Here is a 25,668-nt window from a genome sequence, read left to right as displayed (position 1 = left end):
CTCTTTAGCATCTCTCATAGTAGATTTCACAGATCACCGATCTGTTCAGATACTCCTTCAATAGTGATGCTGCCATTATCAGATCAATTTCAGAATCACTAAATATTCTCCAGTGCTCATTTGCACAGGACACATTCTGAAATATCTCCCAGAAAGAGTCCTGCTTTGTCTTGCTTACTCCAGTGTTTTCTGAGCTCATAACCATGGGACCATTAGCTGTATGCCAACAAACATGTTTCAAGGGTTAGGTGCACTCTATAAAGTGCACTGCGCACCATTCTTACTTAGAACCCTAGTGATCAGAGGGCTACACTCCAGGCACACTGGTCACAGGATTTCTTTATTTTTTTTAAGTGCCAGAACTGAGGTTTGAACTCAGAGCCTGGGCACTTTCCCTTTGCTTTTTTGTTCAAGGCTGGCACTCTGCCACTTGAGCCACAGCTCCACTCCTAGCTTTTTGGTGATTAATTGGAAGTAAGTCTCATAGACTTTCCTGCTTCGGCTGGCTTCAGCGTGTGATCTCAGATCTCAGCCACTTGAGTAGCTAGGATTACAGATGTGAGCCTTGGACACCTGGCTCACAGGGGTTTTTTTCTACACACACACATACATACAGCATCCCATGAATGATTTATAGAAAACTTGATTAGATTAAAAATGAACAAGCCTGAATTTGAATTCCAAGTCTTCCTTCAGTTGCCTGATGCCAGCAAGAAATCCACTCTGTACTTTTCCATCCTGATTCTTGATTCAACTCAGCAGAGACCTGAGCTTTATGGTACTTTAGGGCCCTGGTTGCTAAAGGACAGTAAAGTCCCTGGAACCAGCAGGCTGCATACATATTTTCTCACTCAACCCTACTAGAGTCAGATTGGTCCTCCTTTATGTCTTACCTAGTAGAGAATCAATGGCCACTAGCCGCTAGCTCTACCCATTACCCAACAGACTCTGTCCCAAGAGAGAGGATTAGAAAGGATATCCTCAAATTTTCCTTCATTTATTTCCCCCTGTCTGAAGGATCTGCATTGCCTTTTTCCCCTATGGCCTTTGACCCCTCCTTTACTCTCTGTCTCTTGCTGCCATTCCGTGTCTGTGTCCCTGTGTGTGTGCATGCTGAATGGATGCATGTGAATGGGTGTGGGATGAGGCTCCTGGGTTGCATCTCTTAAAAGCTCACCCCCACCCAACACCCAAGCTCATCAGTGCTGAGATCAAACATCGGGTTATAATGCCCTGATCTGAGGAGAGGCTGAGAGAGATCTCAACATAGTAAAAAGTGCTTTTGTCGGGTTGTTCTAACTGCTCTGTGGCGTGCTAGGCACACATACCACAATACTGAGTACAGCTTGGTACCACTCCCTTCTCTTCATCTTCACAGAACCCCAGTGTCAGTTTCTGGCTGTTTTGTAAGGAGATGAGTAGAATCTGGGTTGATGAACCCAAGGAAGAAAGGGGATCTTGAGACCCAAAGTGAGTGAGTCTCTAGATTAATTCACTGATAGGATTGGATTGCTGAGAGGTATATCATGAATCCTCTGGGGTCTTCTCTCTGTCCTCCTCAGGAGACAGTCCCCCCCAAAAGAGAGAAGCCCCAAGAAGTCCCCACAGCTATAGTGGCAGCAAGCCACTCTTCTTCTGAGTCCTCATGTGTGTGGGGCTCTGTCCATAGAGCGAGCGTAGTTACAGCAAGTAAGTCCCCTGCCTGTCCCAATCCCAAAGCAGTCCAAAATGGAGCCCTAACATCTCTCTACCGGGATCTGTTCTTTCCTAGCTTCGAAGTTCTTTCAACAAAGCCTTCAGTATAAAAAAGGGACCCAAATCCGCATCCTCGTACTCTGATATTGAGGAGATCGCCACTCCCGACTCCTCAGCTCCTTCATCCCCAAAGCTGCAACACGGCTCCACAGAGACCGCTTCACCCTCCCTCAAGTCCTCCACCTCGTCCTCCGTGGGCACTGAGGTCACTGAGTAAGTGCTCTGAGTGCCTGCCACCCAGCCTGCTGCCAGTGTCAACTGCTAGCGAGAGCTGGCGGTAAGCCCATAGACCCCGGACCAACACCACCTTACTTATTGCCCTCTTCCTGGGTTTGTGAGACCCACAGAGGGCACCTTTCTGTCATACTTACTGAGTATCCATGGGCCAAGACTACCGACCATGCATGTCAGATTGCCCAGTAACAAACCCTTCTGCGCAAGCCCAGCTGACTCTTGCTTTCCTACAGGGCTCCTGCTCATTCAGTCCCACACACCAGGCTTTTCCATGCTAATGAGGAGGAGGAGCCAGAAAAGAAGGAGGTATCTGAGCTGCGCTCTGAGCTGTGGGAGAAAGAGATGAAACTTACAGACATTCGCTTAGAGGCTCTCAACTCTGCCCACCAGCTGGACCAGCTTCGGGAGACCATGCACAACATGCAGGTCAGTGTCCAGGCACAGAGCTGCAGGAGAGGGGAGGTCACGGCCTGAGCTGTGTCCAGCCCTGCGACCCTGCCCTGTCTCTTCCTGCCACAGTTGGAGGTGGACCTGCTGAAGGCAGAGAATGACCGGCTGAAGGTCGCTCCCGGCCCCTCCTCAGGCTCCACTCCAGGGCAGGTCCCTGGATCTTCTACTCTGTCGTCCCCTCGCCGCTCCCTAGGCCTTGCTCTCACCCATTCCTTCAGCCCGGGTCTCACAGATACAGGTACCTTTGGGGAAGAAGAGCCAATAGAGGTGAAGAGTTAAAACAAAAACAACAAGGTGGGGACTCATTTCACTATGATCATTCCACTTCCTCCTGAGGCCATCAAGCACATGGTTAGAAGACACCTAAGAATGATCACATCTGCAATCCTAGCTACTTGGAGGCTAGGATCAGGAGGATTGCAGTTTAAGGCCAGCTTGGACCAAAAAAATTCCAGAGACTGCATCTCAACCAATTTTAAAAATTGGGCATGGTGGCCCACTCTACACAGAAAGCATAAAGAGAGAAGCACAAAGACTCACTCAGGCAAAAATCGAGACCCTATGTGAACATTAACATAAGCAACACAGGCTGAAAGTATAGCTCAAGAGGGAAAGCACTTGCCTGGCCAGTATAAGAAAGGCCTTGAGTTCGAACCCCAAGACCACCAAGAGAAAGAAAAAAAAAATTTTTTTTTTTATGGTTCTTAAACGCTTAACCTCATTTCCGTTTGGGTCTCCTGATTCTTCTGTATCATAGAGTAGACAGTAGTTATTCGGAAAGGATAATGGCTATTTGGAAAGGATAATAGCTAGAAAGTTTAGGGGGAACATTGTGCGTGCCCCTCAAGCCAATTAATCCTTTTCAATCCCCACAGACCTGTCGCCCATGGATGGCATCAGCACCAGTGGCCCAAAGGAGGAAGTGACCCTTCGGGTGGTGGTACGGATGCCCCCCCAGCACATCATCAAAGGGGTAAGGAACTTCAGGAAGGACCTGCAGAGGAACCAGCATAATACAGATGGACTCAGACTTTACCGTGCTTTAGAACTGATGCCTTCAGTAGCAGCCATCTTTTAAATTTTTATCTTTTCCTGAGCTGGGAAGTATGCAGGGTGAGGGTCTCTCGGGACATTGAGTGATGTTAGGAGCCTCAGTCCCCCCCCTTTCTCTCTGTCTCTGTCTCTGTCTCTGTCTCTGTCTCTGTCTCTGTCTCTCTCTCTCTCTCACACACACACACACACACACACACACACACACACACACACACACACACACACATGAGGGTGAACATAGGGCCCTCCACCTTGGCTGCATTGCTAAACCACAGCATACATTAGAGGTATCCAATGCATTCTGAATTCAGTGCCATCATATATAGAGAAATATCTATTCTGTTGTCCTTTGGCAAGAAAAATTGGGGCCCTCAGTAGTCCCCAAGCCAGAATTACTTGACTCCTGAGGCTTTGTAGGATCTCCTTTTCTCAGTCATGTGCATGAGGCTCATGTGCTTCGACCTTGACCTTGCAGGACCTGAAGCAGCAGGAATTCTTCTTGGGCTGTAGCAAGGTCAGCGGGAAAGTTGACTGGAAGATGCTGGATGAAGCTGTTTTCCAAGTGTTCCAGGTAAGAAGGCCGCGTGTAGTCACAAAGGTCACTCATTCTCTCATGGGATTTTCAGCCACCCAGGCCCTGGGTTCCTGGGGACCTAGGGGTTTTCTGGAGAAAGGCAAAATGTGCAAATGCCCTTTCTCACCTTTTATTTCCTGTAGTATTCATCTTGTGGTTTCTCCAACTATGTTACTGTCTCTTCAGTGTTCTTTACCATTTTTTTGTGAGTGTGCCGGCCCTGGGACTTGAACTTGGGGCCTGGGCACTGTCCTTGAACTTTTGTGTTCAAGCTTCCTTCCCATCTCCATGCCCTCCCTGTCTCTTCTATCAGGACTATATTTCTAAAATGGACCCAGCTGCCACCCTGGGACTGAGCACTGAGTCCATCCACGGCTACAGCCTCAGCCACGTGAAGCGAGTGTTGGATGCCGAGCCCCCTGAGATGCCTCCGTGCTGCCGAGGGGTCAGCAGCATCTCGGTCTCCCTCAAAGGTTAGTCTTTTGTCTCTTGGGGCGAGGTGATGTGGCACGAAGGCCGGGCAAGGCCTATGAGATCATGCATTGTGCATTCATCCAAAAAGAACTCATTGAGAAGCTGTGATGGGAAAGAATTTAAATAATATGAGGTATTACAAAGATGAAAAAGATGATTAGCCCCAGTACTATGGTTTGAGCTCAGGGTCTCATGTGTACTAGGCAGGTGCTCTACCACTTGAGCCATATTCCCAGGCCTCTTTTGCTCAGTTATTTTTCACATAAGGCCTTGTATCTCACACTGTAATCCAGGCTGCCCTTAGACTATGATCCTCCTACTTATGGATTCCTGAGTGTCTGGGATTACAGGCATGAGTCATGGTGCCTGGTCCAGCACTTCGTTTAATCTGCCTACTCATCTCTAGCTTAGGGTATGTCCCCCCAAAATGAGATCTGAATTCTCGAAATGAGAGTTGAGGAGATTCCTGTGCCTCCATGGGGTAAATGGTTCTGTGTTTCTTCAGTGGGCTCCTAGAGAAGGAAGGACAATCTTCTTTGGGACCCCTGGCCATCCTCATGGTCATGGTCTGGACTCCCGCTTTCTGGGGTGGGGTTCAGGTCTGAAGGAGAAGTGCGTCGACAGCCTGGTGTTTGAGACGCTCATCCCCAAGCCCATGATGCAGCACTACATAAGCCTTCTGCTCAAGCACCGGCGCCTCATCCTCTCGGGTCCCAGCGGTACTGGCAAGACCTACCTGACCAATCGGCTAGCCGAGTACCTGGTGGAGCGCTCCGGCCGAGAGGTCACCGAGGGCATCGTCAGCACCTTCAACATGCACCAGCAGTCTTGCAAGGTGGCTGCCTCCTGAGACCCCTGCCCATCTTACGCAGGCTCAGCCCCCTGTCCCCCACCCCCAAGACCTATCCTGGGTACCCTCCCTCCTCATTCCCCTTTTCCTTTCCATAGTCCTGCCTTCATCTCCTCCCTATCTCCAATGGGCTTTCCCTTTCTTCCCTGCCTCTTTCCCTTTTCTCCTTGCCTCATTCCCTTTCCTAGTCTTCTCCTTCCCCTGCCCTAATTTCTTTTCTTTATGCTGATCCTGGGGCTTGAACTCAAGGCTTGGGCACTGTCTCTGAGCTGCTTTTGCTCAAGGCTAGTACTCTACTACTTGAGCCACCGCACCACATTTTTTTCCCCCTGGTAGTTTAGTGGAGGTAAGAGTCTCAAAGACTTTCCTCTCCAAAACCACAAATCTCAGCCTCCTGAGTAGCAAGGATTACAGACATGAGCCACCCATGTACAGCTTGCCCTAATTTCTTTCCTTTAATTCTTGTTTGTCTTTTGCTTGTAATTTCCTCCTCCACACTTCTGTTTCACATTTTTCCCTTTAGATGGTCATTGATGAGACTCTATTTCTATTTCATTATCTTCACTCAATCTCATTCTTTCTCTCTTGTCTTTCTCCCCAGTATCTTATGCTTTGGGATCTCTGGAAAAAATACTCCTAAATAGTACATATTGTGAGCCTCCCCCCACTGTCACCCCAATAATGTCTCTAGGACACATCCTAATACTTTGGAGTTGTTTCAAGTTTTTAGCTCTTCCCTCTTGGGAGAGGTACATCTATTAATGGTAGTTCACAGTCCCAAACCAGCACAAAGCATTTACAGAAGAGAGCTGTGTGCTCCACCTTTCAGAGACACAAGGCCACTGCAGAAGGTGTTTGGAGAGTCTTGAGATCACCATGATCAGTCTCCAGTGAGGGGGTTCTGTAACCAAATGTGTGCATGCATCCAACATGAGCCACAGCCCCAAGAGATACAGAACTAGCAAAGCTAGTCCAAGTCTTCTTTCCAAGGCTGACCCAAAGGCTGATTCTTTTTTTTTTTTTTTGTCTAATTCAAGGATCTACAACTCTATCTCTCGAACCTGGCCAACCAGATAGACCGAGAAACAGGAATCGGGGATGTGCCCCTAGTCATTCTCTTGGATGATCTGAGTGAAACAGGCTCCATCAGTGAGCTGGTCAATGGCGCCCTCACCTGCAAGTATCACAAATGGTAAGCTGGGATGGGGGCCAAACTGTGTGCCCATGACAGAAGCAAGTGTTAAGACAAATCTAAGTGACTCATTTTTCCCCTTTCTTCTTACAGTCCCTATATTATAGGTACCACCAATCAGCCTGTAAAAATGACACCCAACCATGGCTTACACTTGAGCTTCAGGTAAGAACTCTGTCGCTACACGAACTTCCTGGACCCTACCCAAGCATCTATAAGCTAGTTAAAACTCCCAACTCTTCAGGTAGAAGAGCAGCAAATAACAGAAAGAAAAAGAAGGAACTTGAACTTTTTTGGCTGAAAGGAGAAAGCAGGAGTATTTGCCTGTCAGCGACAGGGGAGAAGACAACTTTGAGGACAGGAAAGGATGGGATGGGAAGGAGAGACACTGGCAGGAGACACTCTAACCTGCTGCGATCGGAATTCTCCACCCGGCCACCCTAGTCCAGACCAGAGCGATCAGCTGGTTATTTGAAGAGGGCACTGATTTGAGAATCAGCTCAGTGTGCCCAGGGCTGCTATCCTGAACTCAGTTGTCCTTCATTATTACTTGAGAAGAAGCCAAGTGGTCATTAGCGGGGAGGCAGGCAGGGGGAGGGATTGACTGGCAGGAGGTAAACCCTGGCACTGAGCCCACGGCTGCTCTGACCCCACTCTCCCCATCGCTGGTGGCAGGATGCTAACCTTCTCTAACAATGTGGAGCCCGCCAATGGCTTCCTGGTCCGTTATCTGCGGAGGAAGTTGGTAGAGTCTGACAGCGACATCAATGCCAACAAGGAAGAGCTGCTCCGGGTGCTGGACTGGGTGCCCAAGCTGTGGTATCACCTCCACACCTTCCTAGAGAAGCACAGCACCTCGGACTTCCTCATAGGTACTGGGGCCCAGCCCGCGGAAGGACTGCTCCCTTTGCTTACCAAGATTGCAAGCCTTGGGGCTTTGGACCCGAAAATACTTAAGTACTTAACATGAACTCAAGGCCTATATGGTTCTGTCCCTTAGCTTATTTTGCTCAAGGCTGGCACTCTACCACTTGAACCACAGCTTAGCTTCATGACTGGCTCCCGCTCCCCCTCTTCCCCCATTTTGGTGGTTAATTGAAGATAAGAATCTCACGGTCTGCCTAGGCTGGCTTTGAACCATCCTCAGATCTCAGCCTCTTGTATCGCTAGGTGTAAGCCACTGGCACCCAGGTTTAAGGTGCATTTTTAACATAGCTGGAATTGGGAAAATCACTTCAGCCATCAGAAAGCTATGTCCAGGTCATATGACCTGGCTCACCCCTGTAGTGCTATGTGGGAGACTGAGATGGGAGAAGCACTTGAGCTGATTGTTTCAGAGTCAGCATAAGGAGACACCTCCATATGAAAAAAAGGAAGAGGAGGAGGTGGGTGCAGGGGTGCATGCCTGTAACCTGCTTGGGATCAAGGGGCTCGCTGTTTGGGGCCAGCCCAGGCAGAAAGGTAGCAATGAACTCTTGGCTGTCACAATCAACAAGCCCATCCTGTTGGAGTATATTGTGGTCCCAGTCATGTAAAAGACAGAGGTAGGAGGGTCTCAGTCTGAAGCCAGCCCCAGGCAAAAATGTGAGGCTCTATAGGAAAAAGAGCTAAAAGCAAAAAAGAGCTTGGAGGTATGACTTAAGTATTAGAGCACCTGCCTAGCAAATGAGTGGTCCTGAGTTCAAAATTTAGTACCACAAAACAAGAAAAAGAAGAAATGGGCTAGGGCTGAAGGTCAGTAGTAGAGTGCTTGCCTAACATCTCCAAGGCCCTGGAGGTGGTGGGGGTAGTTGGGGTGGAAGGACTCTAATCCCTCCTTCGTTTTCACACGTGATTAATGAGATAAAGGAGGGAATTAAGAAGCTTGCCTACTCCCTAGACTCGCTTCTGCTTGTGCGGGATCATAGACACCAGGCAGTCAGCACGCAGGGGTCTTCACCACTTCCCGTTCCCTCTGCTGCTTTGTATAGCCCACCCTCTGCCTGGTACTACGGTGTAAGAGAGGCACAAGACTGGGGAGATGGAGTCTTCTCAGCCTTCATCTTGGCTTTCTGCTCTTCCCTAGGCCCTTGCTTTTTCTTATCCTGTCCCATTGGCATCGAGGACTTCCGGACCTGGTTCATTGACCTATGGAACAACTCTATCATTCCCTACCTACAGGAAGGAGCCAAGGATGGGATCAAGGTGAGCCCTCCTCTCTGACTCCAGGCCAAGCCCAAGATCAGGCTGTCATGGCTAACAAAGTAGAAACAATTTTGAATCTAAAGCATGGAACTTACTGGGATTAGATAGGCTCACTTTCTTTTAAAAAATAAATAAATAAATAAAATATAATAAAATAAAAAGTAGAGCAAGGCATGAGATAGGTGAGGCTGCTTTCCACTCAGCAGTTCTGCCTCTGGAATGTTCTCCCCAATCCTAAGTTCAATTAAAGCCACTCTGTCAGGGCCATAGCAAATACTAAAATAAGCTAAAAATGAAGGAAAACCTAATTATCTCTTAGCTACTTACTGACTTCTGATAAATGAGTTACCTTGGCCAAAGTTAAACAGTTTTTAATGTAACAAGGGGTGATAAATTCTGTCCTAACTAAAGCACTGTGTTGTTCAGAAGACAAAATAAAATAGATGAACATATTTATTTGGGATATACTAAAGTTTGAACAGAGAACCTCAACCTTGCTAAACAGGGACCCTACCACACACCAGCCCTGAAGAGACGTTTTTTGGTATGCCAGTCCTAGGGCTTGAACTTAGGATCTGGACACCATTCCTGAGCTTTTTGCTCAAGGCTAATTTAGCATTTTGCCAGTTGAGCCACAGCTCCACTTTCTTTATCTACTTGGGAAGCTGAGAGAGGATACATTGTGCTTATGAGTTCAAGATTAGCCTAGGCAACCTAGCGAGACTCCATTTCAAAAAGAAAGACATTTATTATTAAATTTATTTTAAATTGATAGTAAAAAATTATGTCAATTGAATTAGGTGTTGGCGTCTTATACCTATAACCCTAGCAACTCTAGAAGCTCAAATCTGGAGGAACACTGTTCAAAGCCAGTCCCGGCAGCCAGACAAAAAAGTCCCTGAGGCTCTATCTCTAATTAACCAGCAAAAACTTGGAGGCATAGCACAAGTGATAGAGCACCTGCCACGTCTAGCTAGCCAAGAGAACATGAGGCCCTGAGTGTAAACATGGTACTGGAAAAGGAAAAAAAAGAGAATTATATATAATGAGATGCTATGTGATATTTGAATACATATATACATTGTGCTAAACATTCCTCCTCAAACATCATTTCTTTATGTTAAAAAACATTCAAAAATCCTTCCAGCTTTTTTTTCTGACTTGAACTCAGGGTCTGGGCATAGTCCCTGGGCTTCTTTTGCTCAAGGCTAGCACTCTACCATTTGAGCCACAGCACCACTTCTGGCTTTTTCTGTTTATGTAGTACTGAGGAATAGAACACAGGGCTCATGCATGCTAGGCAAGCACTCCACCACTAAGCCACATTCCTAGCCCTCTTCTAGTTTTTTCAAATATACTTTTTGTTACTTATAATCACTCCACTGTATAACAGCACACTGAAGTCTGAATGCCGTGAAGCCTTGGCTCTCAGCCTCCTGAGTAGCTGGGATTACAGCTTTGTTGCAGTAGCCATGTATCATCCATGAAAGTATTTTGTTACTGACATAGATACTTCCTGACAGAGTAAATTTCTATAGATGCCATTTATCAGGCTATCTGAAAATGGATAACATCTTTTATTCATGAAAGTTAAACAAAAATAAAAGGTACTATGTTTAAAATAGAATTTCTTCTTAAAAAGCAAAATTGCAGGGTCATCGGATTGGTACGAGTTAAGGTTTGGGGGTTGTTTTGTTTTTGGGGTTTTTTTTGGTTGTTTGTTTGGTGTGGGTCCTGGGACTTGAACTCAGGTTCTGGACACTGTCCCGGAGCTTTTTTGCTCAAGGCTTTACCACTTGAGTAAGTGCTCTGCCACTTAAGTCACAGCTCCACTGTTGGCTTTTTGGTAGTTAATTCGAGGTAAAAGTCTCATGGACTTTCCTACCCAGCCTGGCTTTGAACTGTGATACTTAGATCTCAGCCTCCTACGTAGATAGGATTACAAATGTGAGCCACCAGCACCCAGCAGAAATATTATTTAAGGCTGGGAACATTGCTCAGATTTTTGAAGTTTTATCAGATCTTTTAAATTATTCTGCAGAATTATTTTTGCCAGTTAATACCAACTTATTTTCCTTGTTGAAAGTTCCACAGAGATCAGAGCCTCTTGTCTTTGCACCTGAGGAGGGACAGTTTTCTGGATATTTCTAGGAATGTTTGGCCTGAGATGTCTAACCAGGGGGTGCCCACCCGCTAATCACACACTTCTGCTTCGCAGGTCCATGGACAGAAAGCTGCTTGGGAGGATCCCGTGGAGTGGGTCCGGGACACTCTTCCTTGGCCATCAGCTCAACAAGACCAATCAAAGCTTTACCACCTTCCCCCACCCACCGTGGGCCCCCACAGCATTGCCTCACCTCCAGAAGACAGGACTGTCAAAGACAGCACCCCAGGTTCTCTAGACTCAGACCCTCTGGTGAGTAAAAGGCATTCGGATATCAAAAGGCAAGTATTACAGAGTGTGTGTGTGTGTGTGTGTGTGTGTGTGTGTGTGTGTGTGTGTGTGTGTGTGTGTGTGTGTGTGTGTGTGTGTGTGTGTGTGTGTGTGTGTGTGTGTGTGTGTGTGTGTGTGTGTGTGTGTGTGTGTGTGTGTGTGTGTGTGTGTGTGTGTGTGTGTCCATAGGAGGACTTGAACTCAAGGCTTGGCTTTTTTTGCTCAAGGCTGATGCTCTACCACTTGGGCCACACCTCCATTTCTGACTTTTTGCTGATTAATTAGAGATAAGAATATCATGGACTAGGGCTGAGAATGTGGCTCAGCAGTACAGTGCTCACCTAGCATGCATGAAGCCCTGGATTCAATTCCTCAGTACCACATACACAGAAAAAGCTGGAAGTGGTGCTGTGGCTCAAGTGGTAGAGCACAAAGAGGCTAGCCTTGAGCACAGAGAGGCTCAAGGACAGTGCCCAGGCCCTGAGTTCAAGCCTCAGGACCAGCAAGAGAGAGAGAGAGAGAGAGAGAGAGAGAGAGAGAGAGAGAGAGAGAGAGAGAGAGAGAGAGACTACCATGGACTTTTTTGTCCGAGCTGGCTTTAAACCGTGAACCTTGGATCTCGGCCTTCTGAATAGCTGGGATTACAGGTGTGAGCTTCTGATCTCAGCCTCCTGAGCAGCTAGGATTATAGGCAGGAGCCATTGGTGTCTGGCTGGTATTGAGGTTTGATGGAAGGTTTGTGAACTGGGGAGAAACAGGTTTATGATAGCCTGGAGTCTAGCTGTTAGAGACAGATTTCTTCCGTTCCTCCCAATATGAACTGCTTTGCGCAGGGCTCAGTCCCCTTACGGAATGAAAGCAGCAGAAGTGGTCTTGCAGTTCTGGGTATCCCCACCCCACATCCCACATGGTGCTTTGTATTACAGAGATATTCCCAAGTGACACCTTTTACACACAAGATTGAAGCAATTGTCACTGCCATTTTGTGAATCGCCTCAACTCCAAGCTGATACTCGCTTAAAAACCAAAGAGCAGACATCTGATCTAAGCTGTTTTATGTTTCTCTTCTGTGATCAGGACCCAGGATCCCAGCTGTCATTAACTCATCTCTTTGCTCCTCTTTAGATGGCCATGTTGCTGAAACTTCAAGAAGCTGCCAACTACATTGAATCTCCAGATCGTGAAACCATCCTGGACCCCAACCTCCAGGCAACTCTCTGAGAGTCTTGCAGTCTGTCACCCCAGACAGCAGAAGGCTGGCATCAGCTTCATTAGCTCCTCCTCTCCCCTCTTCTCTCAGAGCACTAGCTCTCCAGCCCCACAGGAGAGCAGAGGGAGGAGGAGGGCAGGCAGAAGAGCAGGTTCTTGGTGCTGCACCTTTGAGAACTTCCTAGTAGGGATTCATGGGGTGGAGTTTGGAAACTTGTGTCCCCTGGATAAATTTACTGGACTTCTCATGATGATTGGAGCAAAAGATGAATCTAGGGCTTTTCCTTGATTTCTAGTTTCAACTACAAACTCCTGTACTTTCTGGGGAGGGGTTCAGAAGATATCAAAACAAACAAACAAAAAACTGTAGCAGTTCCTAACTGATTCTCAGGAGCAACTCTGAGACAGTCACGTGTGGGGAAATCTGAGGGAGGCAGGAAGTTCTGCAGACTTATGCAGATCCTTCCCAAGTCCATCACCACTGCCAACAATCTTTCCCCCAGAGATCTGGCCCTTGCCCAGAAAAGAAGCATGTGGTTAAAAAAAAATGTAAATCAACCTATAAAAGGTAAAAGGCAATGGAAATGATGAAGCTGGAGAATAGAGGCCCAGTTGCCAAGGTAGAAAAGAGAGCTGTTAGCTCTCACCTTCTAGATGACATCAGGGGACATTGCCAAGACAGCTGCCAATCAAAGAAGTCACCATACTACAAAAGTAACATTTCAGCCTTCAGAGAAAGACTACTAGCTCTGTCTTTCTGCCCTCTAATTTAACATGCATGAGAATCAATAAACCCTACTTTTTAATTTTTTAATTTTCTTTATATATTTTTCCTACCACTTGCCTATTTATTTTCCTCCCTCCCCCCATTTCCTCACATGTCTATGAGATTCTTGGGTTGTTTTGCCAGGGGCTAATTTGGCTTTTCCAAGTGGGTTTCCTTTGCGGAACCTAATGCCATCCGATTGACACCAGCCTGATACCTGCCATCTACTACCTTTGGCATCCTTGAGGTATCAAAGATATGAGAGAGACAAGAAATGTTGGACCAGAAATACCAAGAGAAAGGAATTCACCTCCCTTGACTCTACTTTGGAGAAAGCAAATGTTCTACCTGGAAGCTCAACTGCCAAACCCAGACATGACAGAAGATCTACTCTGAACTTCATCAAGGCCTGGAAGAAACCGAGGAAATTAGAAATACTCACCTGCCTTGTGGTCTGTTTGGCTCCCTCTGTTTGGATAGTGGCCACTTGGCCTGAGTAAGTCAAAATTCCCTATCTGGCCCCTTCTTGTTTGTTTTTGACAGTGAATATTTACATATAAGAGACTGGACATTTATGTCAGAATGTAAGTCTTGAGCAGCTTGATTTGGAGGCCAATGTCTGCTTTCTAGAGAGATGGGCAACTCTGGCAGAAGTTGCCCTCTTCCTATGGACCTAGAGATCTGTCAGTCCATGTTCCTTCATTTGACAATTACTTAACTGAATACTTAAAAGGAGCAGTGTGGGAGGAAAAAAAGGCAAGACTTGTACCCTTACATTCACAATTTTATTATCTGGACCTTCCTGACCATCAAAGAAATGTATCTAAAATCTAAGGAGTAAACTGAGAAGACATCTGTGATTAGATGTTCCTATTCAATGAGGGCCAGAAGATCTGGGATTGATGAACTGGAACCTGGCAGACAATGGAATCTTGCTTGTCTGGGGGTGGGCAAGTCTACTTCCTGCCATTTCTGGAAGCCCTCTGGGACCAGATTCCAGACTGAGCTGCCTGCTGGGCTATACAGTTTCAGGGCTGTGTAGATCAGGGATATGTGGATAAGCCTGGGCCTAAGCATTTGCTCTTTAGAGTCTCAGAGTCCTAAGTAGCACAAGACTCTCAGAATCTATCAGCAGAACTTTGGATCGCTGTTCTACCCCCATCAAGGAGTACATGCATCTTGTCCCTCAAGATGGTCTAAACTGCCCTCCCCCCTACCCTGCAAAGCTTCTGTATTCATCTGGTAGCTTCCAGGTATGACAGGGTCCTCTGTGCTGGAGACTATTATTGCTATTGCTGCTAATTCCATGAACTGTGAAGATCCCCAACCGATTCAGCTGTAAAATATGCAATTCTGTGGTGGAAAGAGGCTGTTCGTTCAAGGATGGTGCTGAAATCACTGCCTTAAGGTCTCTGCTGTGCAGAATGAGGAGGCCCAGAGTTGGCTGTTGTACCATAAAAGGAAGAGAAGATCGGACAGTCCTACTTTGGACCTAGCTAGGCCTCTACTGAACCCTTTCTGAAGCTCCAGTCCTAGGGCAAGGCTCAGACTTTAAATGTCATCTTAACCTGATGGCTGAGTCCTTAACTCTCTTATTTCCTGGTGCTGCCCAGCCAGTGCCTTCTGCCATCAATGTTACTGGCTACTTGAGAAAAAAGACCGCAAAGGGATTCTTGTCTTTCTGATAACCATGGATACCACCATGAATTTTATTTGCATCCTCAGCAGGTTGACTCTGGAGGCCTCCCCTGATTTTGACTTCGTTTCTATTCCTGGGATCTACCACCTTCTACTCTCAGTTGACTGCTGCATTTAGCCCAGGTCTCTAAATTGCTTTCGTGCAGAAAGTATGTTTTCATCTAGTGAAGTATTATTGATGCCTCAAGCTTCTCCCCCTGGAGCCTAGACCCCATTTTCAGTAGCATATCTGGGCCCTTCACTGTGGGGAATCAGTCATCTCACAAAAGAATCATGGATACATGGCAAGAATAGATGGATGAGCTTCCTCATGGTGCTATAACAACCCCTTGGGATGCTCGTCCATTCTTTACTGCAGCAGTAGACCTGAGCTCCCCTCACTGCCCTCCACTTCATGGCAAGGAACACATCCATGGCATTCTTACTTTCACACCTGCTTCTTTGTTGAGATTTCTTCTAGGATCCCTCAAAAAAGAAAACTACTGGGCTCCATAGCTAAATTCTTAACCCCTCCCCCACCAGGAACCCTCAGAAGAATCCCGCCTGTCTAATTCTGGAATCTGCTATTTTTTCCCCCTGCATCCCTACCCCACCCCTCAGTTCCATCCTTCACCAAAGTTGTCTCATAAAGAACATGGTTCAGTACCCAACATCAACCTATCGGGGGAGCCATCAGTCCAGGAGAGACTCCTGAGCAGAGTTCTCATTTCTGGATGAGAAAGAGCAAGAACATCTGTCCAGTGTATTTGTTTCTCAGACTCTACCTAGGCACTAAAATAAAATACTAGGTAATTGGAAAGCTATAAGGGACCTGATGTCTGTGTGTGTGTGTGTGTGTGTGTGAGAGAGAGAGAGAGAGAGAGAGAGAGAGACTTTCTGTTTGTCACTCATACACATGAACAGTTTGCTGTTTCCTATCTTCTGGGGCTTCATAGAGTACTTTTAGAAAATCTTTGCTATGTGGCAACTCTACGGTGCTTATCTCTGTGCAAATCCTTCTACCGGTGTGTTTCTTGTAGTCTAACCATTGGGAAGGTAGAGGCTAGCAAGGAAGAATAGCTAGCCAAATATCCATGGAGAGACCCTAGAAGGAAGTCCTTCTTGATTGGTATACCACATTTTGGTCTTGTATGACTGACTTTCCAACCAACTTCTCTGTACTGAAGGACTTAAGACAAAATACTGATTTTTTTCCTCCTTTCATGTTGTGCCTTCTAGTTTTTTCTTGTTTCCAAAAGTCCTAAGTAGATATGATCAAGTCACTTCTTCTAGCTCCTTGAAACAAGTCACACTACTCAACGTGATATTTCTTTCCAGCGGTCTGAGAATCAATCACCTGTAATATTCCAAGGCATAGGATGAGAAGCGGTAATCTGCTGTGTCTCACCAACACTTCGCATCATCGCCTGAGACAGCATCTATGCGTAGCAGCCCAGCACTTAGGTGACATTTGCCTAGTTGAGGAGGACTCAGACCTAAAACCAGGATCAAAGAGATACTTCCACAGAACCTTTATTACAAGGTGTTCAGTAGCAAAAGAGTTGTGGTCATCACACATTTAACACATGGTTCAAGTGCTGTAGTAAGTCAATTATAGTTCCACATCATGCTTGATCCTTTCTTTTCCTTAATCCTGAGCATTAGCTAAGCCCAAAGTTAATAGGTAGACCCCATAAACCAATCCCCATGCCAGAATGAAAAATGTGCTTCTGCTGAAGGTTTACTTACTTGTGATGGATGTGCTGCTGGAATGCAGGTACCCTCTTATTAGGACAGTAGCACCTCCTTACAAGTTCTGCTTCATGACTCCATTGAAGAGGCCATAGGTAGTAACAAGATGGTATTTGGCTAAAGCCCCAGAACACTGCCTTTTATCATTTCATCAGGTTTATATATTCATGAGTCCTCAGTCAACCTGTTCAAGACTATATGAAGCTCTTTCCCCCTGCCCAGTGCACATGTGTAGGCATTTGCTCAGCTGAGCTCTGGAACCAAGTTAAGTACTGCTGGCCATGGACTTAAGAAGGGTAGACTAACTAGACGTTGGTTAGCCTTGAAGCAAAGAAGCCAAACTTTAGAAGTTATAGGAAGACCAACACACTTAAAAACTAAACTCACTGGTATGGGTCAAATGGTAGAGTGACTGTATAGCAAGTAGAAGGTCCTGAGTTCAAAACCCCAATAATAAACCTGTTTACACTGAATCTCCCAGTTTGATGTTTTAGCCATTTTTCTTAATGATTAGGCTATGGAGAATTTTGTGTGGTGGTAGGTCATGAAAGCAGATGAATTCCTTTCCTTTGTTTATGGCAGAATCTGGGTGCTTGTTAGGAATGAAGTTCTCACCAGGCATGGTTATCCAAATCTTATCTCAGCACTGGGGAAGCAAAGGCAGGAAGGTTAGAAGTTTGGTCAGCTTAGGCAACATACCAGGACCCATGTCCCAAAAAAACCAAATATAAATAGATGAATAAAAGTCTCAGACCCCACTCCAAATCTACTGAGTCCTAAATTGTAGCAGTGGGGTCTAGCAATTATTTTTGCAAACACCTAGGGAATTCCACACATGCCCTAGTTTGAGACTCTGCTGGGTTTTGTTGTTCTGAGGTTTTATGGAGAGGGGGAGGGTTGGCCAGTTCTGGGGCTTGAACTCTGGGGCTGGGCACTGACTCTGAGCTTTTATACTCAAGGCTGGCACTCTACCACTTGAGTCACAGTTCCACTTCTGGCTTTTTCTGTGATTAGTTAGAGATAAGAGTCTCAGCTGGGCACTGGTGGCTCACGCCTATAATCCTAGCTACTCAGGAGACTGAGATCTGAGGATCGGGGTTCAAAGCCAGCCCTGGCAGGAAAGTCTGTGAAACTCATCTCCAAAAAGCACTCAGAAAATCATAGTAAGAGAGCGCTCGCCTTGAGCTGAATTGCTGGGGGACAGCACCCAGGCCCAAAGTTCAAGCCCTACTACCAACAACAACAAAAAAAAAGTTTCATGACCTGCCTGGTGTGGTTCTGAACTGAGGTCCACTGAGATCCTCAGATCTCCGTTCTCCCAAGTAGCTAGGATTACAAGCATTAGCCACCAGTGCCCAGAGAGACTCCGTTTTAAAGAGAAAGACAAGTATTGATCTCTGAGGCACCTCAGGGTCCAATATAAAAAGGTTCTAGGTTGTAAGTCCGATGTTAACAATAAGTTGAAAGGCACTTTTCTCAGACTTCCTTATTTGTTTTGCTTACTTTTAATATAACCGAGGAAACATGTTTCTGGGCAGAAGTTCAGGGAATGGTTACATCTTTTCTTTGGTGAGGGCAGCCATCAGAGAAAAAAATCTCATTTCTGAGATTTCTACCTGACTAAACTTAGGGTCTTTAACAGAGAAGTTTGGAGGTTTCATCCAGATTGCTCTTCTGCTGGATTGTCTTTTCTGAGCCTTTTTCTGATTAATAGAATGGGAAAACTAGACATTATATACATATAATTTGTATTTCCATGGCAAAATACCTTCCCAGAAATATACTCTCTCCTTTATTTGAGTCGCTGGGTCTGAGAATCTGACCAGAACCTCCTTTCACAAGGCAGCTAATAACTTTAGGGCTCTAGTAAGCCAGGAAGGCTCCTGATCCATGGTCTGCTCAGCTCATAGGAGGATATCATTCTGGGCCTTGTAAGTCCTTAGGTTTAGTTTTTCCTTTCCCCACACCAGGACCTTGGGTACTCAGAGACAGTAATAGAACAAAATCTTTCTTTAAAAATCTGAAAGGTGCCGGGCGCCGGTGGCTCACGCCTATAATCCTAGCTACTCAGAAAGCTGAGATCTGAGGATCGTGGTTCAAAGCCAGCCGAGGCAGGAAAGTCTGTGAGACTCTTATCTCCAATAAAGCACTAGAAAACGAAGTGGCACTGTGGCTCAAGCGGTAGAGTGTTCACCTTGAGCTGAAGAGCGCAGGGACAGCACCCAAGCCCAGAGTTCAAACCCCACGATGGGCAAAAAAAAAATCTTAAGGGTGCTGGGAGCTAGCAGCACACACCTATAATCCTAGCTACTCAGGAGGTTGAGATCTGAGGATCAAGGTTCAAAGCCAGCCCCGGCAGGAACATCCATAAGACTCTTAAAGCTCATTAACCACCAGAAAACAAATTGGTGCTGTGGCTCAAGTGCTAGAGTGCTTGCCTTGAGCTGAAGAGCTCAGGGACAGCTCCCAGGCCCAAGTTCAAGCCCCATGACCGCCAAAAATAATCTGAAAGGTGCTTCATAGGTTTTCCAACTCCCAGATGAGCCCATGGAGTTGACTAAGGCCATTTAGCATGAACTGGTTTTGTTCCAAGTGTGTTCAGGTTTTCCCGTGAGCATTGTGTGGAGTAGCGCAGAGCAGCACAAGAGCGCTCAGTCTACCAAGCTCTGGCACTGGGCTCTTGGGAGAAAGGACTAAAGTCTGAGAAAGGCAAGTATAAAATAATAGTGCTAAAGCCATCTCCAGAAGATAGGTTCCCCACTCCCCGCCATTTCCTGTGCCGCACTGCTATTTGTCTGACAAGGAAGGTAGGAAAGTAGAAGGAACAAGGTCCGTAGGGCAGCTGGTCTCTTGGCTACTGCTAATGTTCTTTTTGTTCAATTTTGTTATTAACAAAGCGTTTGTAAGAAAGCATTTTGCCCTGCTAGCTTCCTTTCTTCCTTCCCCATCTTGTTTTAGGTAGCATTGTTTAAACAGTGGAGTCTTTCTCAAAAGCATGGCACTCCTCAGGTGGAAGGTGGGCAGGAATTTTCACAAATCTTTTTTTAATTTATTAGACACAACCCAAACCAGAGTGTGTGTGTGTGTGTGTGTGTGTGTGTGTGTGTGCGCGCGCGCGCGCGCGCGCGCACATGATTTGACCCTCACCTCTTTCAACCTACTTCCTTTTATATCCAGTGTGTGCAAAAGGCAAAATTAAATCTGGAAAGTAAAGCAATGTATATAGTTGCGGTAACAATCATGAAGAGAGCTGGGCTGTCCCCTCAGTGATTCATTTTAAATAACAAATTGGTTGAAAATTAAACTCATGCCTAGGCCAGCTGAAGAGGCCTTCCTCCATCATCATAGAGAGCCCTGCCCTGGGCCCTCTCTCCATCAGGCATGTCTTCTCCTAGCAAGATTCATCTGTTCCATGCCATTTGCGTTTCAATAAAGTATCTCCTGTATTGTCCACTGGCTTTCTTAGCTCCCTCTCTGTCTGGTTTCTGTCTCCATTTATTTTATGGCTCATTGCTTGATCCGAAAGGAGAAACTTCCATATGTCATTTGCCTAACTCAAAAGCAGAACTCACCTGCTTGGGAAATCTCTGGGCCTCGATTCTTGAGCAGGAGTCTCTCAACATCTTTGGTTGGGAGTTGGGGGGAGGGGGTTGTACCTTGCACATTGTAGACAGAGTGTCTGCCAAAATTCAAGGTGCCCTGTCCTAAAGTCAAGGTTCTTGAGCCCTCCCATCCACAATGCCACTAAGTTTGAAAATATGCCAGCTTCTGGCTATGAGGAAAAGGAAATTAAGTCTTCTTCTCCATTCTGGAGTTGCAGGCCCTAGCAGCAGTCTTTTCCCTATAAACAGGTTATGGTAGGAAAAAAAAGGGGGGCAGGGAGTGATGGAAGTAATACAAACCACCTCTGTTCTCCTCACATGGGAGGTGGCAAATGTGTTCAGAGCACACCCCACAATAAATCAAGAAGGCATTTTGGAAAAAAATTCTCTGATGAGACGGCTTAATCTTCAGTTAGTATCCACTTAGCAGTCTTGAAACTGTCCTAGGAGTTGCTCAAACTGGTTTCCTTCCCACTTGGGGATGAGAGCAGTGTTGACTAGAAACCACTTGTAAAGCACTAAGCCTTAACAGCTTACCAAGAGATGGCCTGTTCCTCTGTTCCAACCTCATATGACATCCATCCCTTTGCCATTACAGGCTTGCTCCCCTGTCCTGCAGTTTTAAACCTTTACTCCAGTACCCTTCACCTGCTTTCCTACGGATTGAGGGTATTATCTCCATAGGGGAGACCACTGTCTACTACCAACCCCAGAGAGCTATACCAAACTATTCTTCTCCTCCTATCCTCCCACCTCTCAAAGGACCAGCCATTTTTGGCGGGGGGGGAGGGGGGGAGGAAAGAACCTTAAACGTTCTCAGCTAATAGGATTCAATCACATAAAAATGATTCTGTGGGGCTGGGAAGGTGGCTCAGTGGTTAAGCGCTTGTCTTGCATGTATGAGGCCCTGGGTTCTATTCCTCAGCACCACATAAGCAAAAAGTAAAACATTCTATGTGGTATAGATCCCCGAATTAAGGAAAAGTGAGCATTTATTTTGTGTGAGAGTGGGTGGGGGTAATTTGAAGTAGACGCTATGTCTGATTCAGACCCTCTCCTGAAGTCCCCTATTACATCCATTTCCACCCCACTTGAATCTTATCTTCGAAAGGCCCGCGAGTTAAACATATATCATGGCCTTTATTCTCAGTGAGCCCGCTAACGCACAGTGAGACTTTGGGGAAGCCACTGACCTCTCTGGGACCCTCCCCCCAAACCCACCGATCATTGCCAACAAACGTGCAGTTCTCTTCCAGGAGGCAGGGGGCGCTGTCTCAGGAGGCTTAGGCCCATGCCACGCCCACCGCGCCTGCGTCCGCTGGTGCGCAGGCGCAGCTTCGCGGATTGGCCGCACGCGGGAGCCGTCATACAGTGGCGGGTCCCGGCCGCGGGGCTGGCGGGCTGCTGGGGGCGGGGGGCGAAGATGGCGGCAGCGGCAGCAGCTGGTACGGCCTCGGGGCTGCCGGGTCCGGTCGCACAGGGGCTGAAGGAGGCGTTGGTGGATACGCTCACCGGGATCCTGTCCCCGGTGCAGGAGGTGCGGGCGGCCGCGGAGGAGCAGATCAAGGTGCTGGAGGTGACGGAGGGTGAGTGAGGCGGGACCGTCACGAGGACCGCTGGGACCTGGGCCCCGGACGCACGACTCGCCGGCCGCAGCCCGGGGCCCCGCAGGCCCGGCGGGAGTCCGAGCCCGCGGAGACGCGGGCGCCGGGAGCCGGAGCGCCGGGGGGGGGGGGGGTAAGGAGGCCTCCGGGCGGGGCGGGGCGGGGCGGGCGGGCGGCGCGTCCCCAGGGCCCGGGCGGGAGCGGTGGGAGCGCGGAGGCTGCAGGCTAGGTCTGCGGAGGACCGCCACGGAGCTCGGCTCCGCGCTGTTGGTGGGTCGCGCGTCCGGGATGATCGTTTGCTTTCTCTCTCTCTTCCCCGGCCCGGTGGTAGCGGGGTGGGAGGAGAGGGAACTCCTAGCTCCAGCGGCGCGCGGGGCCGGGCCCCGGGCCGGCGGCTCAGCTCAGAGCGCAGCGGGTGTCATCGCCCAAGTTTCTGCCTCCCCAGCGTTCCACCCGCCAGCTCGTCCGTCCACTGCGCGTTTGCCCCGGAAAACGAAATGCACGCGCAGCTCCCCGCACTCCACGGTGCTGCTTACCAGCAGTTATTAAATGGATCTATGCATTTTTCGGTGTGGAGGATCCGAGCTTCCTTTGTTTTTTTGTTTTTTTTTTTTAATTCTTTGTCCCCGATCTCCTAGTATGTGCTTGAACAGAGCTGGAGAAAAAAGTGAAAAACTATTCGTTTGAGGTTTTTCCTGTTCCCTTCCTGCTGAGTGGGCTTTCCTCAAACCCATTGTAGCCACTTTACAAAGAACAATTTAATCCTGCAACCGGAGAAGTGGGAAACACACACACACACACACACACAACTTGTGAGTATTTATAGAATGAATTTGTCTTGAAGAGAGTCACTGGAACTCCCAAGTCTTCAGGATCCCCTAGCCTTAAGAAATATTTCCTCTCCCTTCCTGAAATTTAGGCCTCTGCAGAGAGCCGGGAAATTGCCCATTGTCCGGCCAGCCACCCTCAACGCCTTGGGTTAATAATGCTCCTACTAGACTTACTTTCATTGAAAAGAAATGAGGACAACCATTTCCCATGAACTTAAGTGACATATTTTATTATGACATGAAAGGGATATTAGAAACAAGTTTCTTTCTGCGGCAAATATATTACCATTGGGATCTAACAGATTATGTCTGCACTGTTTTGAAAGACTACTTGTAATTGTTATTGTATAACATTATCAGACCCTACAAGAGGAGTAACAACTAAGTGGGAGAAAACTGAAAGCCAGGCCTAAATTCATCTGAAGGAGTTTTTATAACCTATTAGGTAAAATTCCTTTATTCACATTAAATATCTCTGCCTGGGGTTGGAAAGAGGAATGACAAAACAAAGAAAATCTCATCAAATTTAGTTTGCTACTTGAGTTAACTTGATGATATGATGCAAATTGCTTCAAACTAAAACCTCCTCAAGTGATACCCAGTATGACTTATTTCCCTAGATGCAAGTGTAACCCTTACTATGAAAGGTGGACCTTGGCTTTTTTTTTTTTTTTTTTTTTTTTTTTTTTTTTTGCTGGTCCTGGTGCTTGGACTCAGAGCTTGTGTGGTGTCTATGAGCTTTTTTGCTTTTATTCTGGCTTTTGTGTGGGTGTGGGTGAGTGCTTCATTGGAGATGAATCTCATGGACTTGGCTGGGCTAGCTTTGAACCTCAATCCTCAGATCTCAGCCTCCTGCGTAGCCATGATTACAGGTGTAAACCACCAGCACCCAGTTCTCATTTCTTCAGCTCTAACCAGAAGCCATGATCTCATCTAGGCATTACAAACTTCATAATGTCTTCTTGAAGTTCTGGTCTCCTACGTTCTTCATCTTGAGGGATCTTGAAATAAAAAATAAAATTTTCCTTTTTTATGTTTAAATTCTTTTTTAATTAATTTACTTTATGATTATAAAGGTGATGTGCAGAGGGATTACAGTAACATAAGTCAGGGCCATTTCCTTTCATACAATGTCTTTTGTTCCCTCCTGTCCCTGCCCATGAGTTGTATAGTTCACTTTCATCAGTGTCCAGTGAACTTCACTGTTGCACTTTTACACTTGAATACACCATACATAAAAGAAGACAAAATCATCAAAAAGTAAACATTTTTAAAATTTTCAAGAAGTGCAGAGTTTTGGTCTAGGCCATTGATGGAGAAATACATGGACTCCCTCTCAACTCTCTTCTTCCTCCTCATAACTTACTGGTGATGTTCTGTGGGGTGTTCTGTGAGAGGTATGGAAAGGCTTTGATACTGTAATCTGATATTGGTGGTTCAGTAATAAGGTCTATGACTCAGGCATAAATGTAGTTAAAGGGTTGGACTAGGTCTGGAGTCGGACCCTTTAGAGGATATTTGTGTCTTTACAATAATAGTCTAATTCCTGTGTTTATCGAAACAGCAGCAACAACAAAAATCTGTAACTGTTCACTCTGTCTTTGGGTGGAAGATGGTGGTTCATTCCTTAGACAGGGCATCCCTATACTTTGGTGGCTTTGAATAAGTTTTCTTTGCTACCGGGGTCAGAGCACCCCCATTCTTATATTGCTTGACTCTCAGATACTGTCTGAACATGATATCATAGATCCCTCTCTAGCACTGCAGCCCTTTACATGAAAATAGGTCATAGGGGCTTTAGATTTGCTTAGCAAGTGTTCTACCACTTGAGCCTTACCTCCAGTCCCTTTTTGCATTGGCTATTTTCAAGGTATGCTTTATTCCTGGCTCTGCCTGGGCTGTGTTCCTCCTGCTTGTGCTTCCTGTGTCGCTGGTGACGACAGTGGTACCCAGCTGTTGTGTTTACCCTATAGCTTTGATAATAGACATATATCAGTCATTGGTTGAGAAGGAATCTCACAAAAGTTTCCTGGCTCTCATCTCCCAGCTAACTAGGATTACAGGCTCGAGCCCACACTTGGCTTCATTCTCATTTTGTTCCAGTAGAACAAACTTTGCTTTTCAATCCTAGAAAACCTTCTCCCTCTCTTTTCACTCCCTCTTACCTTCTCTCTCCTCTCTCGCTCTCACTCTTTTGCTGGTCCTGGGGCTTAAACTCAGCTGGATAATATCTCGGAGCCTCATTTGCTCAAGGCTAGTGCTCTACTACTTGAGACAGAGCTTCACTTTCAGCATTTTGGGGAAAGTTTATTAGAGATAAAAGTCTCACCAACTTTTCTGCCCAGACTGGCTTTGAACTACAATCTGCAGCGCTCAGCCTCTTGAGTAGCTAGGATTACAGGCATGAGCCACCAGCACCTGACTAAACCACTCTTTTCTAAGACTGGAAGCTAATAAGAAATCTGGAAGTTGTTATGTATTGTTTGTAGTTTGGCAGTTTGGGGGTTTTGTTCTTGTTTTTATCCTTTTCTGTTTCCATAAGATCCAAAGTTTGATTATAATCAAATACAGTCCCTCTTGCCCTGTCAAATAACTGTGTTTTTGTGAGCCATTTATTACTGCTTCACCTAAGAGACTGGTCCCATTTTGTCCTTAAGATTAACTAGTTTGCTCCTTTTGCCAAAAGAGTATGACACTTCCTTTGCCAATTAGCCTTAGTCTTGAAGATTCAAGTGGGAGAATCTCTCATTTGTGGAGAAAGGGTACTGGTCAATTACCAACTTCCATTTAAAAGGATAGACAAAAGCTGAGCACCAGTGGCTCACACCTAAAATCCTAGCTGTTTAGGAGGCTGAGATTTGAGGATGGAGGTATGAGGCCAGCATGGGCAGGAAATTCCTTGAGACTCACTCATATTTCCAATTATCTTCCCCAAAAAGGAGGAAGTGGAGCTGTGGTTCAAGTGTTAAGTGTGCTAGCCTTCGGCATAAAAGTTCAGGGACAGTGCCCAGACCCTGAGTTTAAGCCT

General features: G+C 46.5%; 2 protein-coding genes across 5 annotated transcripts in view; both read left to right on the top strand.

The window, feature by feature from the left end:
- The window catches only part of Nav1 (neuron navigator 1), a 240,692-nt gene extending 224,616 nt beyond the window's left edge, over positions 1 to 16,076 (top strand). For all 4 annotated transcript variants that reach the window (XM_070041842.1, XM_070041840.1, XM_070041843.1 and 1 more), the window contains 13 exons: positions 1,772 to 1,968; positions 2,223 to 2,415; positions 2,509 to 2,677; positions 3,315 to 3,412; positions 3,968 to 4,063; positions 4,380 to 4,539; positions 5,140 to 5,375; positions 6,428 to 6,582; positions 6,676 to 6,747; positions 7,258 to 7,454; positions 8,648 to 8,766; positions 10,985 to 11,182; positions 12,326 to 16,076. In XM_070041842.1, coding sequence (XP_069897943.1) covers positions 1,772 to 1,968; positions 2,223 to 2,415; positions 2,509 to 2,677; positions 3,315 to 3,412; positions 3,968 to 4,063; positions 4,380 to 4,539; positions 5,140 to 5,375; positions 6,428 to 6,582; positions 6,676 to 6,747; positions 7,258 to 7,454; positions 8,648 to 8,766; positions 10,985 to 11,182; positions 12,326 to 12,421 — 1,986 coding nt within the window. In that variant the 3' untranslated portion in view covers positions 12,422 to 16,076. The remainder of the gene's footprint in view (positions 1 to 1,771; positions 1,969 to 2,222; positions 2,416 to 2,508; positions 2,678 to 3,314; positions 3,413 to 3,967; positions 4,064 to 4,379; positions 4,540 to 5,139; positions 5,376 to 6,427; positions 6,583 to 6,675; positions 6,748 to 7,257; positions 7,455 to 8,647; positions 8,767 to 10,984; positions 11,183 to 12,325) is intronic.
- Positions 16,077 to 21,621: 5,545 nt separating this feature from the next.
- Positions 21,622 to 25,668, top strand: part of Ipo9 (importin 9) — a 41,448-nt gene continuing 37,401 nt past the window's right edge. The window contains exon 1 of the mRNA XM_070041836.1: positions 21,622 to 21,792. Coding sequence (XP_069897937.1) covers positions 21,630 to 21,792 — 163 coding nt within the window. The 5' untranslated portion in view covers positions 21,622 to 21,629. The remainder of the gene's footprint in view (positions 21,793 to 25,668) is intronic.

Source organism: Dipodomys merriami, unplaced genomic scaffold (assembly GCF_024711535.1).
Source record: "Dipodomys merriami isolate MVZ:Mamm:240054 unplaced genomic scaffold, mDipMer1.0.p SCAF_31, whole genome shotgun sequence".
Taxonomy (NCBI): Eukaryota; Metazoa; Chordata; class Mammalia; order Rodentia; family Heteromyidae; genus Dipodomys; species Dipodomys merriami.
Note: the sequence above shows the minus strand (reverse complement) of the source record. Positions and strands in the feature narration are given on the sequence as shown.